General features: G+C 38.8%; 1 protein-coding gene across 1 annotated transcript in view; it reads right to left on the bottom strand.

Moving 5' to 3' along the window:
• Positions 1 to 18054, bottom strand: part of Naf1 (nuclear assembly factor 1 ribonucleoprotein) — a 35486-nt gene extending 17432 nt beyond the window's left edge. The window contains exons 1-2 of the mRNA XM_004630721.2: positions 16926 to 18054; positions 14261 to 14432 (exon numbers count right to left, since the gene is read on the bottom strand). Of these exons, the coding sequence (XP_004630778.1) occupies positions 14261 to 14432; positions 16926 to 17239 (486 nt within the window). The 5' untranslated portion in view covers positions 17240 to 18054. The remainder of the gene's footprint in view (positions 1 to 14260; positions 14433 to 16925) is intronic.
• Positions 18055 to 18828: the final 774 nt, after the last annotated feature.

Raw genomic sequence — 18828 nt, 5'->3', positions numbered from 1 at the left:
CCTGAAGAAGGCTAAAAGTGCAAAGACCCTGCTGGTGGCAGTTAACTTCAGAAGAAAACTTTTGCTCTCAGTCTATCTTTCAAATACATTTTTTAAATTTTTAATTCTTTTTTTTTTAATGTACTTGGTACAGGGTCTCACTACACAGCTCAGACTCATAGAGAGCCTCCTGTTTTCAGCTTTCCCAGCACTGTGATTATAGGCATGCACTACCATGCCTGGACATGGTGGCCAGCTCAGTGCGCCCAGGGGTGGGGTCAGTGCAGCACGTGGTGCTGGGGAATGAATTCTGGTTCCTGTGCTTGCCTAAGCAGGCACTTAGTCTGCTGGGCTATTGTGCTGGCCCTTGCTGGCCCTTCAAATACATTTCTTATGTAAATATAAGCTTCAAATTTCTAATTTGAAAATATTGTATTAAGTGTTTATATTTAACACTTACCATATCCTGCACATCACTCTACATTAAAACATAAATATCTACAAAATTTTATTTAGTATTATATCCTGCTACTGAAGTATATCATTATTTAACATAGCAATTACCTAATACATTTATCAGATCCTTTTGAATTTTTACCATTACGCACAACAATATGTAAGAACGTTTAGTGTAACTCCTGTGATAAACTTTTTAAGTGGACCTAGCATAAATATTTCACACTTGACAAATACTGCTGCTCATTTTCATAATACTGTCAATTCAAATGTTCACAACTGTTGTATGAGTTTGCCTCACATACTGACATTACTGAGAAATAAGCTAAAATCTCTGCCAGTCTGACAAGCCTAAAACAGTATCTTGTTTTAATCTGAATTTTCTTCATTAAGAAGAAAAACTCTCGGACTGGGTATGGTGGCACATGCCTGTAATCCCAGCGCTGGGGAGGTTGAAAACAGGAGGATCACTATGAGTCCAAGCTATATGGTGAGACACTGCACCAAATACATAAATTTCGGGGGGGGGGAGGGGAGGAGGAGGAGGAGGAGGAAGAGGAGGAGGAGGAGGAGGAGAAAAAAAACTGGACATCACTGCACATTTCCTGGTCACTAATACATGTTTATGAACTGTATGTTTTTTTATGCTTTTAGTTCAGAAAGTTTATTTTTATTTGTAAGTCAACTCTGGATTTTTAAGGAACTTTTTTTTGAAGGTGGGGGACAGGGAATAAAACTCAGGACCTTGTACTTTTGTACTTATGGGCAGGCACTTATGTCATTAAGCTATATCCCTGGCCCTTTTAAAGGATATTTGTCCATCAAACATGCAGCAAATGTTTTCTACTATCCCATCTTTTTTTGTTGTTTTGTATTTAAGTTGATTTAATGAAACTTTGTTCTAATCAAATATACCAATGTTTTATTTGGGCTTTACAAAATTGCATTGTTACATTTACATAAATGATAGTTGTGAAATCATTTAAAACATTCTCTATTATTTTCTTCATTTCTCTAGTTTCATTTTTAATATCTGCATATTTGGTTTATTTACAATTTTATTCCTATATAATGATGAAGCAGAAATTAGCTTTTATCTAAATTAATTAGCCAATAATCACCACAGGTTGTAGACTACTCATCTACCTTTCCCCTATTGTGTTGTAAACCAAATTTCAGCATTTACTAAATGTGCTTACACACATTTTCTTTACCAAAATCTCCACTCAGTTTAAATGATCTGTGTCACCGTCAAAAGTAAATTAGTTTAACAACTGAGGCTTTCAGTAAGATTTGGGAAGAAAGATTAGTTCCCTACCGAATAGTATCTTTCCCTTTAGAATTCTTACTGTTCTCACATATACCTTACTAGATAAAACATTAGAACCACTATATATCATATTCATGTTGTTAGAATTGATCGAGATCACACCATATTTGTCTTTGCATACATCTTATATAAGTATTTCAAGTAATTATATACATTCAAGGAATTTCAAGCTATTTCCCACACTACTTGTTACTATAAATGGATTGTAAGGTAGTATTTGAACAAAAGGAAACATGCTGAAAATGACTGCTAGGGATTGCTGTTTAGTACATAGTCATATTTTCAAATAATAACTCACGCTTTTCCACAGTAATACATGTTTTCACTAGTCAAATTATATTGGCTGGTATTTTCAGAACTCCATACACCAAGCAACTGTGATGATAGTAGGCATGATGTCTTACTCTATCAAGAATGTCTCAAGTGTTGCGCATAATAACACATCTTGACTGGAATTTTTAAAAAACAGGATTACCAAGTATAAATCTATGCCTATATGGTTTTTAATACTAGAAATGACTATCAAGTGTTTTCTCATCACTTTTAGACCCTTACAGGATGTAACTTTCTGTGGGCTGAGCAAGGTGAGTCTATAGGGTCTGAGGCAGTCCTGACATTCTGCTCTAAGGAGGAATCACATTGGAGGAGAATAAGGTATTATGTACCCAAAATACTTGTAGTGAGGCAGGGATTCACTCTTCATGTCTGAAAGTCTTTGCCAGTCCCCGTAATGCCTGTTGCTATCTGGTTTCTGACCTATGTATTAAAAGAATGACAAGTTGTGGCTACAAATGGAGAAGATTTCTGATACAGTGTAGGAACAAATATTTATTTATTTATTTATTTATTTTTGAGGTACTGGGGATTGAACCCAGGATCTTGCGCTTGCCAAGCAAGCACTTATTCTACTGAGCCATCTCTCCAACCCTAGGAACAAACTCAGAGAAAAAACAGACACTGCTGTCTGTGGTAACTATTATACAATACTTCCAATTCTCACATTAGTCCTAACCTGCACAATAGGAATTTACAGTTTCAAAAGATCAATGAAGGCATTAAGTTGCTTCTTGACAGTAAAAACCTACCTATACAATGATGGACATAAAATCCCAATTCAAAACATTCTGCAGAACACAAGAGATACACAAGAGACAAAATACTGCATAGAAAATAAACAAGAGGTAAGTAAATGAAGCCTGCCCTGTACAACTCCAACGCTATACTCCAAGGTTGTTCTCTAACCAGAACTTAGCCAGCCAATGTTCATTGGTACAGAACCCAGAAAGATGGCATCAAGCTGGTGCTCATTATGTATTTATGAAATGAATGAACCTACCTTACATGAGAGCTAACCAAAAATGTCAGCTGGAAATAAAAACACAAAAATTAAAACACAATTTAATACAGAAGAGTGAAAGAATGACAAAGACCTGAACCCAAGCTTCCTAAAAATAAAATGGTGGTCTTCAAAGGAACCATAAATGCTTAGGATAGATGCAAATACTATTGCAATAACTGCATCAACTCATGGCTTCCTGAAATCACAGAAGCCCCTTGAAAGATATTATTTTTTTTTTAATTTTATTTTATGTATTTAGTACAGGGCCTACAGGGTCTCATTACAGAGATCAGACTCATAGTGATCCTCCTGTTTTCAGCCTTCCAAGCACAAGGATTATAGGCGTGCGCTACAACGCCCAGTCTCAATCACTATCTCAGCATAGCCCAGGGGCAGGGCTGGCACAGCATGCAGGGTACTGAATCCCAGCAGATGCACTCTGCCTAAGTAGGCGCTTTAGTCTGTTGAGCTATCTGGCCAGCCCAATATTAAGTAAATTTTGGTTGCATAATCTGCTTTACAGGAAAAAAGAAATCACTTCAGGTATTTCGCTTGCTTGCTTGCTTGCTTGCTTGCTTGCTTGCTTGCTTTCAAGTCTGAGGCGATGAGGAGATGATTTTGAGGAGATAGAGGGTAGTTTCCTCACAAAGTCTTTAGATTGCCCAGGCTGGACTTAAATTTGCAGTCCTCTTGCCTCAGCCTCCCAGAGTGATAGATTACAGGTGTACAACACCAGGGCTTCCATTACTGTTTTTCTATACATGGGGAAAGTATAGATACAAGTAACATAGGAGAAAAACATAGATATCAGGAAAAAAAAAAAAATGGCCAGAACACATACTGAAGGGTACCATTATTTTGACACCAGATATGGGATTTAAAATTTAAAAGAAAAAGGCATACCAAGAAATTCAAGTGACATAATGATGACTAAAAGATAAATATCTTCTTAGGCATACTCTACATCATGTCACTTTCCTCATTGGCCCCATAATCTCCTTGATCAGAAAATTTGGGACACAACTGAGTTACATGATATTACAGTACATGTTCTATGTCCTGAGTCCTCACTGACCTTGAAAGTCTAGGGCCAAAATGTTGGCTGTTCTCCTAGCCTTTTTTTTTCTCTAATTTTTGGTCTGCCAACTTAACCCTCCAGAAAGGAAGCTTACTATTATTACCCTACAATGTAGGCAGCTAAGCTTAAGCTATCTGTCTGAATATCAAACATAAGAGGGGCTTAACTGACCTTATCAGATACAAAGTTACATTTCTTTTTTTTTTTTTTTTTTTTTTAAATTTATTTATTTATTTGTGTGTGTGTGTATGTGTGGCCAGCTCAGCCCACCAGGGGGCGGCTGGCTGGCATGTGGTGCTGGGGGATTGAACCGCGGTCCCTGTGCTTTGCTAAGCTTGTTCTAAGTAGGTGCTTTAGACCACTGAGCCATCTCACCAGCCCTACATTTCTTGTTATATAGGTCTTGCTTTATCTTGGTCTCAACTATCCAGCAGAAAAATATAAAAACGAAGTATAAAAAGTAAAGCCATATTAATAGGCTGAGCTGTAAAAGACTCAAGTCAACAACTTCTGACATTGCCAGTCCTACAGATAACCCTCTAATATTATGGACTACTGGACTATATTGGAATATTTTGCTGAATTCACGTACCTACAATATTTAAATGACAATGGAATACCCATCTCTGACAAAACTAAACAAAAAAGGGGATATAAATGAAGGACCACTTTGTAACTGTATATTCAAAATAGTTAGGATTGATATACAGCTACTTTCTCTTAATTCAATGAACAGAAAGGTTTGCACTAATAGTGTTTGTGGACAGGATATCATGTCTGCATCTTTTACTATGAATAACCACTAAGAAGACAACAATATGCAATGTATTAATTATTGAAATTATCCTACTAATCGGTTTTGAAACTATCTCATTGCTATTTGTTTCTCAATAAATTAAAAAAATATACAAAGAAAAAAAGAGAAATATCTTCATCAAATGATAAGCAAAAACCATGTGTACTGAAAATTACAGACTAGACTATTTAATGCAGGTTAGGGAGATTAAGGTATGAGCCTAGATTACCTTGTTGCCACTGTGAAAAGGAGGATGGGCAATGGAAAGACAGCTTTCATTTCTGGAGACTAGATATAAAGCACTAACTATAATTCATCATGTAAGTTTAATCTTAATTGAAATAAAAAATTCAGTCTCCTGATACTTGCATATTAAACATGCTCTATCTCTTGAGTATTAAAGACAACAAGGATACACATTCTCATTACTGCTCAGTTTACTGGTTCAGAAAGATTGATGGGGTAACACTGACATTCTCACGCATCCCAAGAGCCCTTCTCAGGACACATGTTCCTATCTTCCATCCACCCGCATCCATTAATTCATGTATACTAATAAGACACTGTAATTGCATGTACTATATCACCATGATCTTCTTTTCTCTCTTGTTCCTTTTTTCTTTTAAGATATTGGGATTGAACCCAGAGGATTCACACTGAACTACATATGCAGCTCCTTTTATTTTAATTCAGGGTTTCAGTAAGTCAAATTTGTCTAAGCTGGGCTTCAACTTGGAATCATCCTAACTCAGCCTCTCAAGTTTTTGGGCTATGTGCCACCAAACCATGGTGTCTTATGACAGTGTAAACACTTCACTTGGGAAATGACTGACGAGGGATTTATGTTTTATTTTCTTAGACATAAATGCAGCAAAACACTTGTCTTTTATGTACATTATCTACAACTGCAGTTAAGTATAGTTATTTAAATAAAATTAGTATTGTTTTCTGATTTAAAATCACAAGAGAAGTAAAGGGTTTTTAAGACATATTTATTCAGTATTTCTCTACATAACATCAAGGAGCAGCCAAAAAAGGGTTGCATAGAAATACAAACTGCCATACACAGCATTTGGCAAATGAGCTTCTAAAATTCAACACACTGGAAAGACTTTGTCATTTATTTCCTTATACTTCACAGCTCCAAGACACTTTTTTAAAAAAAGAGGCAATACAGTCTATATAGCCTTCAAATGACAAGACGCTACATTCTTCTTATTTACAAGACTTAGCAAGTTCAAATTATCAGAATCCAGTCATTAGCAGCTACTATAAACACAGTAATGTGGATTATTCTGAACCTGCTCCTCCTCATGGATTAAGTCATTTCAACCAAATTATCATGCTGCTTTTCCTTTTCTAAAACATTAATATTTATTTGTTTACTATTCATTTTCCTTACTAGACAATAAATCCTACAGTAGTTAGACCCAACCACTGACATGTCCTGAGGTAAGTCATTTTTTTTCTGGCATCTTATCTGCAAGTAATGAGGAACTTGAGCAGAAGTTCTAAATAATGAAATAACTGGTATGATTCTGTGATAACTAAAGTAACAGAAAATGCAAGATTCTAGCCATACTTCTGAAATATACATGCAAGAATTACTGCTCTTCCTCTTCTTCCTCCTCTCTGCCCTCTCCTTCCCTTCCTCTTCCTCCTCCTCCTTCTTCTAATTCCTTTCTTTTTCTTTTGAGGTACCAGAGACAGAACTCTGGACCTTGTGCTTGCCAGCAGGTGCTTATGCTGCTGAGCTATCTCCCTGGCCCATACTCTTGTTGTGAGATTATATTCTGATTTTCTGGCATGACATACAAGGATGTATAGGTAAGCAAACTACTCACAGGTCCAGCACACATTAAATATCTACCTCATTAAAAATTAAGTTATGGACACGTTAATCAAAAAAGGAGTACGTGTAACTCTGAGTGCAAACATTGGAGGAACTATTAAAAGTGCCCTCCATGAAGATGACATTTGTTCTTTACATTGGCTGTGATTTCTCTAGCTCTTTGTGTACTACTGGATTTAAAAAAAAAAATAAGTAATTTCAACACTTTACCTTAGAAGGGAATCAGATTACACTCACAAAACTGAATACAGGCTGGGGAAGGAGTCAGACATTTCAAATAAAAATTAATCCTTTCCTTTTAGTACTAGTTTGGAGAGAACTAAGAAGAGCAGGGAAAGGTAGAATGAAATTATCTGACCACTTTTCTCTCTTACGCCAAGATAGACAACATGCACACAGTAGCCAATTACCTGATGCTATTTGGTGAGCCTTCACTTTTCAGATATGGTTGGAAAGTAGGATCCAATCTGTGGAGTACTGAGAGCCAAGATTGGATTTCCCCCCCCCCCCCCAATGGCTGATGAAACATATTGGGAAAAAATTGATTAGTTCTCTACACTTTGTCACCTATGACCAAGCTTATTCTCCAAGGAAGAAGCTGATTTTTCCATGAAATTCAACTATTCTTTAGATAACAACAATAAGCATTAATTACCCCATTGCACAAGAAGCTAAACTTAGACAACACATTAAACATTTTCACCTATCACAGTAGCCTTGTAGTATAATTTTCAAGTCAGGAATAGTAATGCCACCTGCCTTGTCTTTATTGCCCAGAATTGCCCTTGCTATTCTAGGTCTTTTCCGGTTCCAGATAAATTTTAGGAATGATTTCTCTATGTCTGTGAGATGTGTCGGTGGTACTCTGATAGGGATTGCATTAAATCTATACAGCAATTTTGGGAGTATGGCTATCTTCACAATGTTGGTTCTTCCTATCCTGGACCATGGGATATCTTTCCATTTTCTGAAATCCTCTATGATCTCTTTTTTAAGAGTACTGTAATTGTCATTGAAAAGATCTTTGACTTCTTTAGTTAGGTTAATTCCAAGGTATTTCATTTTCCTCGGTGCTATTGTAAAACTTCATTCATTTATATTTCATTTACCTAATATTAGCAATTTTGAACCCTTTTTCACTTTTTAACATTGCAGAAACATTTTGGCTGATAATCTATAGCATTTAACAGCTATTTAGCAGCACCTTTTTGTTAGTGATGTATACAGTCAGTACCTTAGAGTGGGTGATATATACATGCCTCAGTTAACATAAAAGATATACTTTGCATTAAATTGACTGCTGGAACTTTCTTTTTCTCTTTACATTATAATTTCATTTCAGTTTTACATCCAAGTCAATTTTTTAGAGTATATTAATGAACTTTTTGTGGCAGTTTTAGAGAAAAGGAGAATGAAAATACTATTTTAAAATATAAAGGCATTTTACAGAATTGTTCACTTTAATATTTTAGGTGACCACAATGAAAAATCTATCATCTTTCCAAGTATATTAAGTTGTTGCTTAGTTTTAAGAGCATTTTAAGAATATTAACTGTTGGGCCAGGGAGATTGCTCAGTAGAATAAGCGCTTCCCTGGCAAGCGCAAGGGCCTGAGTTCAATTCCCAGTTCTGCCAAAAAAAAAAAAAAAAAAGAATATTAACTGTTACCAATAGTCTAGGACATAATGTAATAAACTGCAAATCTACCTAGAATCATACCAACCTTAAAGTGAAAGAGGTCTGCACTTAGGACAAAACAAACACACTAATGGTTGAAAGCAACATATTCAATCAGTAATAGTAGAGACCAAAGTATAATACAATTTCATAGGTGCTAGAGGTCACATGGTATGAAACATTTCACTGCAATTTCTAAGCACTTGACATGGCCCAGAACATCCACACACATCATGTTAATAATGTCTTACGATGTGTGTCTGCACTGCCAATATGAGAAAATATATACAAGCCAAAAAATTCATTTCTATTAACATAGTAGAGGAAGCCTCCAAATTGTGAATGTGAAATTTCTTATAAATTGCTAACCAGCACTAAATATTTTCTCAGTCATTACATTACATGCATAAATGTGTATTATTAGCCCTTTTGAAATATTATCTATTTTTTATTCCTATAAGTCCTGAAGTCATAATTTAAAATTAAACAGTTCTTAAAGTTTCTAGAAAAGGAAACAATAGGGGGCCGGGGGAATGGCACAGTGGAATAAGCACTTCCCTGGCAAGTGCAAAGGCCTGAGTTCAAGCCCTAGTTCCACCAAAATTAATTAATTAATTAATTAAAAATAAAAATAAAAATGTCACTCCAGTCCATGCTTCCTAAGACAAAGAAAAGGAAACAATAGACACAATCTATTTTCATATTTATAAAACTCACTTCTGGTTAAGTCTTCAGAATACCACAATATCAAATGTTCCTATCATTCTTAGTCTTCAATTACTATATTTATACGAAGAGTTCATGGTATAGAAAGCTGATTGCATTTTTCAAAAAGAACTTAAAACTCAATGAAACACTGAAAACATTCTATATAGTTTAACAGAGATCCAAATTTATAATATGTGTGCTGCTTTATAGTTACTATCTAAGTTACACATAAACCTTCTCGCATTAAATGGTTTACGTTTAAATGAAAATTCTACTTGGTTAAATCTATCGTCATATTACATAATCGTAATATTATGAAAGCCATTTAAAGCTCTTTTTCTCAATGTCTCTTGCAGCTCACTAATTCCTCCTCTTTTCTTTCCCCTCACCACCTCCTCTTCATTTTTTAAAATCTAGTTATAACCAAATCTTGGAATGAAAAAATTTGGTAATAAGGCCATACTTAAAAAACTACACATGAGATTTGATTCTCAATTAATCTAAAAGTCACTTTACTGTGGTACTCATAAACCTAAAACTAAAACCTGCTCAGCTAGTATGGGCTAACCACCCTTCTTCCAAAATGCTTGGCACCAAAAGTACTCTAAGTTTTTTGCTTACAAGTGATATTTGCATAAACATGAGATATCTTATGGACAGATCCCAAGACTAAATATGAAATTTATTTGTTTCATGTATCACAGCCTGAAGGTAATTTTATACAATATTGCTAATAGCTATGTACATATAACAAAATTTCCTAGTGTAGAATTTACCATTTGTAGCAGATATCGCTGCACAAAAACTTTCATATTCTCAAGTTAGGAAAGCTCAACCTTTAGCCAGATCACTAGATCTACCTTTGAAACAACAGAAAAGATTTAGAGGTAGAGACCCAGAGAGGCAATGTCCACACCCGACAAGCAGACAGCCTAGAGCCCTTGCTAGCTAAGACACAACCCCTGGTGCCTGGGAGTCTAAATGATGCAACAGGAGTCCTGAACAAAATAGCACAGACCACCTCAGCCCCTACCTCAGTCACAGCAAGTTCTAACAGAATGGTCCACGTGCCAGGAAAAGTGGGTTGCCATTTTTCTAATAAATCTTATTTAAGTAAACAGTGTCCTCAAGATGAAGGGGAAGAAAAAAATATATATCTATATGTATTATATATCTATACAATATAGATATATATAACAGGAAAGCTAAGATATCATATTTTCAACCAGGAACACAAAAAACTAGAATTGAAAGATTAACCTGAAGGTAAGCAGAAGCAGTCAGTGGGGAAAGAGTCAACGCAGTAACTGCTATGATAGCGCTCCAGGGCAAGGTCAGTCTACTCCCTGCCTTGGTTCCTGCTGCTTTCCAGCAAGTCCTTCCTTCTCTCAAGGTGATTTGAATCTCTGCTCTGCGAGTCCAACTGAGCTGATTATTACAATTACTGCCAAGTATTTTCCTCTTTATTGAGTAATTCTGATTACTCAGTACCAGTTTCTAGAATGGATATAAGCCTCCCTTTCCTGTGATGCAGAACCCAGGTTTATATGAAGCTGGTAAGGCCCAATCAGTCCCCTCCTTCCTCAAAATACATATTCACACCCTCTTGCTGCCAGCAGGCTCCCCGCACCTTCTCACACTAGCCCTGTGTGCTTTCAAGCTTTCCCTTTCCTACACACACTTTCACACTCTCTCCTACACTCACCCACACAAAAAGGAGAGATGACTATGCACAAGTGTTTCCAGTACTTTCTTGTCACTGAGACCCAATACCCAACACCCACAACTTAAAGAAAAGAGGTTTCCTTTGGTTCACAGTTTTAGAGGGTCCAGTCCCTCATGCAAGGTATGGCAGTGGCAGCAGAAATCACGGGATCTGGATCGGGAGGGAGACAGACCTGCCCAGGACCCACCACAGCCTCTGGCGAGGCTTCACCTCACAAACCACACTTGTGTAGCTATAAACTCATCAGTGGAGGAATCCATGAGAACCACACCCCGATGATCCCATCACCTCCACAAAGTCCCACCTATGTGCGCATGAGGCTTTGGGGGAACACCTAGATATAATCTGCAACAGAAAGGAATCTAAATATTCACTCCACTGGCTTTAATGGCTTGTTCAACACTGTACCAGGCTCCAGGTATGCCATCAAAATCTTCCCCATGGCTTTCATATTAGAGGTCAAACTGCCAGCAGTACAGAGCAACACAGAAAGCACAGTCCTAAAGACACACTACTTGAGCCACACCACCCTTAGTACTCAGGACCAAATCATTCTGAGTTCACAGCTCAAATTCTGAAGGAGTGCTAGTATATTCTTTTGGAAACCTAAGTCAGAAATTTGGGGAAGAACAAGTGTTATGGTTTTTACCTAGATGTACCCCAAAGCCTCATGCCCTCATAGGTGGGACTTTTCTCAGGTGGCGATCTAGGGTTTGTGTTGCTGGGATCAAGGAAGAGATGCTGGCTGGGACTGATTCTCGGTGAGGCTAGGATTAAGGGCTACCTGGCTTTAAGGTAAAACGTGAGACAAAAACAGCTACGATCTCTCTTACCACTGGTCACTTTTCTGCTTTGCTACCTTTCCAGAAGAGAAAACCAAGTGTTTCTCTTCTGCGATACCTCTCTGTCCCAGAGCCAGCCAATTACAGACTGAAACCTCTACAAATTGTGAGCCTCAATAAACTTTTCTTCCTTTAACTTTGGGTGTTAGGTATTTTGTCTCAACAACAACAAAACTAAGATACCAAGGAACTCCTCATGTCTCTACCTAGCTCCAGCAGCACAGTAGGATGAACAACCATCCCACTATGCTAACTTTTTTTCCTAATCTTATAAACATAAAGTGAATAGTTAAAATCAAATTTTAAATCCGAAATCTAAAGATTAACTTGTATCTTAAAAACTGTTATTTTAATTATAATTGACTCTTATCCTTCTCAAAGATCCCCTGGAAACTGAAAAAAACAAACAAACAAACAAACAAAAAAAAAGGAACAGATCAGTCACTGTTCCAAATTAAAAATTTAAAAGCTCACAACATATTTTCCCAGTTAAACGGAATTTTCTGATCGGAGTCAAACACACACATTCAATAGCACTTCTAGCAATTAAATTTATACTTGCTTTATTTACAGTCTGTCTCTTTCCACTAGACACGATGAAAGCAAAAACCAGACTGGTTGAGTTTACAGTATACAGCATGGTGCTACAATTTCTCATAGAATGCACATAAGGTACCTATGTATGCACTTGCTCTATAATCATTATCATTTCTCACTTAGTACTCATTATCAAGAAAGCACTGTACTAGGTACCAAGTAGGTGGAAAGATTAGATATGAGCTCAGTCCTCAAACTTGGTTGGCCTCTGTTTGTCCAAAGACCTTTTCTAATTTCTGGTGAAAATATGGGTACTCTACCTGGGAAAAAAATGCAAGAAAATACAGAAGACTCTGCATTATATTTCAAGGGGTATCTAAGATAAAAATTCCACACATAAGACGGTGCACATTTAAAAAATATTATGTTTGCTTTTTTTTTTTTTTTTTAATAAATTTTTTAAATGTATTTAATACAGTGTCTCACTATGCAGATCAGACTTGTAGGGATCCTTCTGTTTTTAGCCTCCCACGCACTGGGATTACAGGCATGTTACACCACACCAAGTCTCAATCTGAGCCTGTTCTGGAGGCAGAGCCAGCACAGCACACCAGGGATCAATCCCCGGCCTCTGTGTCTGCCTAAGCAGGTGGTTTATTCTGCTGAGCTATCTGGCGGGCCCTGTGTTTGCTTTTTTTTTCTCAGCGTTCCACTGTAGAGTTCAGGCTGGCCTCAAACTAGAACCTACTGGGTGCTGGGTTTATTTGTGATCTTTTATCCCTCTTAGGTTTTTATACGCTAAAAACAAACTTTTGAAAGGTGATAAAGATAAAAGCAAATGAAATAAAAAATGTATTCCAATGCTTTCAGAAAAGTTATAAATTCGAAACTTTTACATAAAAAAACTATTAGACAGTTGTGGCATGAACACTTAAACCACTACACATAAATACAGAATTTTTAATTCATAAAGAATAAATGAGATAGGAAATTTATCATTATGAGTAAAGAAAAAGAGAAATAATATTGATAGAATAAAAAAATAGACATGAAAAAGACATCTGGGCTTTGAATAATTTTCCCCCAAATCTAGCATCTTTTTCAAATTAGCTTATTGGTTTATGTGTCATGTAATAATTGTGACTAGTGATCAATGAACTTTTAAAAAGTATCAGTAATAACTAAAGGAAACATCAGGCACTTCAGCCCTTATTCTCAAACTCCGCAGAGGTTTTCGCCTCGGGCCACAGGTTTCAGGCAAATCATCATTCTCCTCATGGCACTTCACAGCTTCAAAGGAAGTACCATCTCCCAAGACCGAACTCTGTCAGCTGAACCTATCAAGTGCCAGTACATGCCGTTACCCAATAAACGCATCTTTCCAATTGTAATAAAAATCTAAAATTTCAAATGAATAAAATCCAAAATGTTGAGTTCACTGAATTTCCCTCGCTACTTCTCTAATAGCAATCAAGTAGAAAGACTGTTCATCTTTCTAACCAAACAGAATGAGTTCAGTTGCTATTGAGGAAAACTTCTGGACTTGTAGACAAAGACAAAGGCTGCAAGTGTGCATAAGAAGTATCTTTTCTCTCTCTCTTGTTGCAGAGCTAGAGACTGAGCTGAGGGGCCTGCACAGTCTACATAAGTGCTATACTACTGAGACTCTGAAACTCAGCCTAGAAATATTTTATATGAAAATAAAACCCAGAAAATACTAAATGGAAGTTAGTTCTTATTCCAGTAGGATCAACAATCCAATGCCAGGGGTAGAAGCAACCTTAAAAATTATTCAAGTCACTGCTCTCTTACATGTAAGTGAAGTCATGGTAAAATATGCTCAAGAAATCAAGAATAAAGTTCAAATTTGATATGAAACAAACATAATCAGTGTCAGTACACCGCATTTCAAAACAGGAAAAATAAATATAAGTACTTACATTAAGAAGCAACTCATCTTTTGTTTTAAGAGGAAAATTCTTGTTTTCCTTCTCAACTTGTAAATCATCTTCTCCATCTGATAGCACAGGAGGCAGTGAAATACAGGACGAAGATGACGAGGAGGAAGATGAGGAGGAAGAGGAAGAGCTTGAACTATCTGAATCTGTTTCACTGTGGGGAAAAGAGTTAAAAACTTGGTCAATTATTACAATGGTATAATTATTCAACTAGGAAATATGTACTTTACCTTGTTTATTACTGCTGGTCTAATTAAAAAAGGAACATTTTTTTGATTGCCATAATACTGGAGTAGTAGGCTTTGGCTCACCAGTAACATACTCAAAACTCTTACTCTTCCTGCTCAGTGTAACATGACTAAGTATAAGAGAAGAAAACTCCAGATGACACTTAACTGCCAATAGTGGCTTCCATTTCAGGCAACCTAGAAAGGAATGCATTACCAACTATATTGCTTGTTCTCTTTGGCCTCTGACTTCCCACAGAAATAGTAATATGGTCCCCTATTTCAGTCCATTTAACATGATTTTTGTTTGTTCTAGGCTTGCTTTTGGCAGTACTGGGGATTGAATCCAAGGCTCCATGCTTGTTAGTCAAGTGCTCTGCCACTAAGCTACATCCCCAGTCCTCTTTTAAAAAAAAAAATTTGATGGGGTCTCAGTAAGTTGCCTTAGCTAGCCTTACATTTGTGATTCTCCTACTTTAGCCTCTGGAGCTGAAGTAATAGGCACAAGCCCCCCCCCCCCCAATCTTGTACCTTGACAAAGCTAATATCGACCCCAATCTTAGACGGCATAATTAATCTGCATGAATGACACACACAAACCTCACACTTCCAGTAAGCTAAAGACAAAACAAAAGAAAGGTGCATTCTCCTTTCTGGACTGCTTCACTTTTCCTTGAGCTATTTGATTTCACGGCTTAGTTCTCAATCCAGTCACTGTAGGTGTTACCCTGGCATCACATTAAGACAACTGCATATTCAGGTCAATAACAAATCTTCTCTTCAAACTGGTAATCAGTACTACTCCTTATCTCCTTTCCACTGCTATTTCAGGCTCCCATCTATTATCTACTTTGTATAACAAGTACCTGTATAATTAATAGTGTAAATAATTTCTCCTCAGGTAATCACTCCATGCCACTGCTGTTACTTTAACTTTCTCAATACTTTTCTAATCATTTTATGCTCCTGCTTTAGAAGAATTGTACGTGTCTGGATATTGAAGAGAATTATTAATTTCACATATGCTAAGATTAACAGAAGTCCTCTGTGAGAATGAATGCTAAAATATTTAAAGACAACGTGCCATGGTGTCTGCAAATGACTAAAATGACTTGTATTAAGTAAGCTATGTTTCAAAGTTAAAAACTGTTAAATCAAGGTTAATAGCTGTATGGTTTGCACTGTTTCTTCCCACTGTTTACAAAGAAATACTGAAGCATACTCTGCGTACAATTCAACTTAGACCATCTGCAGTCAGGTTCCTGGTCACCGTGGAGAGCATATCCACCACTTCTCACACAGAGGCTATGTCTGGCATACAGGCTGAGATGACTTCCCAGTTCCCCTTGTACTTTCACTGCCACATGCCATTGTCTCCGCAGTTTTCTTTGCCCACAAAACTTCTGCTCTTCTTTATAGGCTCCAATCAAATAGTACCTTCTTCAAAGAGCACTCTTAAACTACTACTACAGTCTGATACTATACTAGAATGTCTTGAAAACCATGCTGAATGACCCAGAACCTAAAACCAGACCCTGCATGTACATCAAAACACTGCCCAGATAAGTAGGCAGAAGGCTGCAGCCCTTTTCACTTTCTCAAACACCTGGTGCCTTCTTCCACCATCCAGCCCAACACTAAACCGTTCTCACTATATAACCCAATCGCTGCCTTCCAAACCGTACACAGGTCACCTACACTTACTTCGCCTTCCCAATGACCTGTGCACAGAAGTCGAAGATAATCTTAGAATTGCCAATAAATCAAAGTGACTTACTTTAGAGTTTGCTTACTTCTCCTGCCCAGCTATGCCGATTCTCCTTCTCTGCTCAGATCCTTTATCCTTCTGAATTCCCACTAATGGTGGATGATTTCCCCCTAAAACTCCTTAGTATGTCTTCTGGCTCACCTGGTCAGTAACCCTCCCCTAACACACTCGAGTACTGGTAGACAATGTTCAGTGTGTTTCCTAACATGCCACGCACTGGAGTCTTATCCCAACACAAGAGGGTAAGGGGCACGGGAGAGGGGATGGGAGTTGGGTACTGTTAAAATAATCCCTTTTCTGATCCTTATTCGGTTCATCAAAACAAAACTACATGCTAGACTAGACGGGAAAAAAATTCAGGCGGGACAAAGAACTCTAAAGTCATAACCACAGGGATGATGCGCCCAACAGTCCTCACTGAAATGGCCTCATCACTTCATCCTATATTGTAACTAAAAATTGTACACAGAACCTTTCAGGCCACCCAAATTAGGAAAGAGTGGAGCGTCGCGGGTCTCAATCGCATTCACAGCGCGCTTCCCGGGGAAAGGTGGCGAGCCAGGGACCTGCAGGCGCGTGCCCACGTGCCCCCGGCCTCGCCCCGCCCCCGCCGGCTCCCGGCCCCGGATTCCCACACTCGCGGACACCCGACCTGTCGGAGTCGGAGTCCGAGTCGGAGTCGGAGGCCTCCAGGCAGCCCGCGCCCGCGCCGCCGCGCCCTCGGGACCCCACTTCTGGCAGCGGCGCGGGGCTCCCGCCGGCCTCGGCGCCCAGCGCGGGCTGCGGCTGCTGCTCCCCGGCAGGCTGGGCCCGCACGGCCCGCTCACTCTCTCCCTCACTCGGCCGCGGCCCTGGCGTAGGTGCCGGGTCCGGGGACGGCGCCGTCGCAGCTTCGCCAGCCCCAAAGCCGATGCCATTGAACTTCAGGGTTTCCAGCTGAGCAGCGGCGGCCTCCACTACCTCCATCGAGCCGCGCCGGGCGTCCGAAGCTGCCTCACGTTTCTGGGCCTACCGACTCCCGTCCGCGGAAGACACAGCCGCCTCCGCAGCGGGCGCGACAGCCTCTGGGCCGAACCACCGGCGTTCACAAGCAACTACACGCGGAGCGGAGCGGTCGCGAGACACGCCCCCGAGCTGCCCGGGGCACTTCCGGGAGAGCGCGTGACGTCACGGGCGCGACGGCGAGACAGCGCCCAGTGGGCGGGGCGGAGCCCCAGGACCTTGAAAGCCGGCCTCGAGAGGTCCTAGCTCCGCCGATTTCGTGACAGCCTGGCAAGTAGTCCCACATTGTAAAGGCCAAAGCACTCTTCTTCTATAGATGTGTCTGAACTAGTTATCCTGGACCTGCCCGTATTGGCGATCAGAGGACGGGAGAGATACCCGAAGCGTTCTAGATTCCGTATATCAGAATCCTGAGCCAAAAAGTCTTGAAAAAGTTACTTACACTACTTTCCTTGAAGTTAAGTGAGATTAAGTTGACAGATCTATGGACAGAAAATGCATTTACAAATCATCTAAGAAAGTGAAAAAACGACAGCTCTGTTTGCTTTCTCCGAAGCCCCGTGAAGGAGAGTAAAGGTGCAATGTTGATGCTTCTTGTGGTCATATTATATCCTATTTGACACAGCTTCGTAGAAGTATGGGCTCCCACTAAAATGTATTAGCTTAACCTGGGAACCCAATCTAGAATGCACAGAGGGCAAGCAAAAAGTTCTCACGAAGAGGAAGGCATCAGAATTTTCTGGTCTCATATTAAACCTACAATTTGATTTGTTGGTCTCTCTAACTCATTGGTACTGTTCGCTATGCATGTGTTTGTCTCAAGGACTGTGCTATTTTTAAAAAATGAATTATTCACTGGGAAGTTATTGTGAGTCACCCACAGCACTATATTTTCCTTTTAATTCAAGTGTGGTGTGCTTGCCCCCAAGCATCCGCTGAGTAATTGGGTACAACAACCAACAATGCCAAAATTTGAGGTTGCTCACATCCCTCATACAAAATGGGTGTAAGGATAGCATTTGAATATAACTTGAACCAACTCACCTGTATACTTTAAATCACCTCTAGGTTATTTGTAATACCTGAAACAATGTAAGTGCTAGGTCATTTAGCATGGTTTTCAAGACATTCTAGTATAGTACCAGACTGTAGTCGTAGTTTGAGAGTGCTAAGTTGCACTGTGCTGTTTAGAAAATGACAAGGAAAAGTTTATGTTCAATATGAACACAATTTAAACCCATATACTTTCATTCAATGGTTGGTTGAATCCATGACTGTGGAATCTATGAATACTGGTACATGTCACTTAACAGTATGTTCCAACAGCGCACTGGGACTTGTGACCTCGCCCAAGGACATTCAAGGGATGATGCTACCTTGACACAAATTTAACTTTCACAAACTTTAAAACTCATTCTTAAGAAATTTAAATTCTGTTTAGAAAGAAAATCTGGTCATTGACCTAGACTGAATTCCAGTATAAGACAGAAGAACGGATCCCTAAAATTTGAGGATGTTTTCTGGTAGAAACTCCTGGTCAGTCAGTCATTGAG

The sequence above is a fragment of the Octodon degus genome, unplaced genomic scaffold (assembly GCF_000260255.1).
Source record: "Octodon degus isolate 3935 unplaced genomic scaffold, OctDeg1.0 scaffold00036, whole genome shotgun sequence".
Taxonomy (NCBI): Eukaryota; Metazoa; Chordata; class Mammalia; order Rodentia; family Octodontidae; genus Octodon; species Octodon degus.
This window is presented reverse-complemented; position numbering and strand designations above follow the sequence as displayed.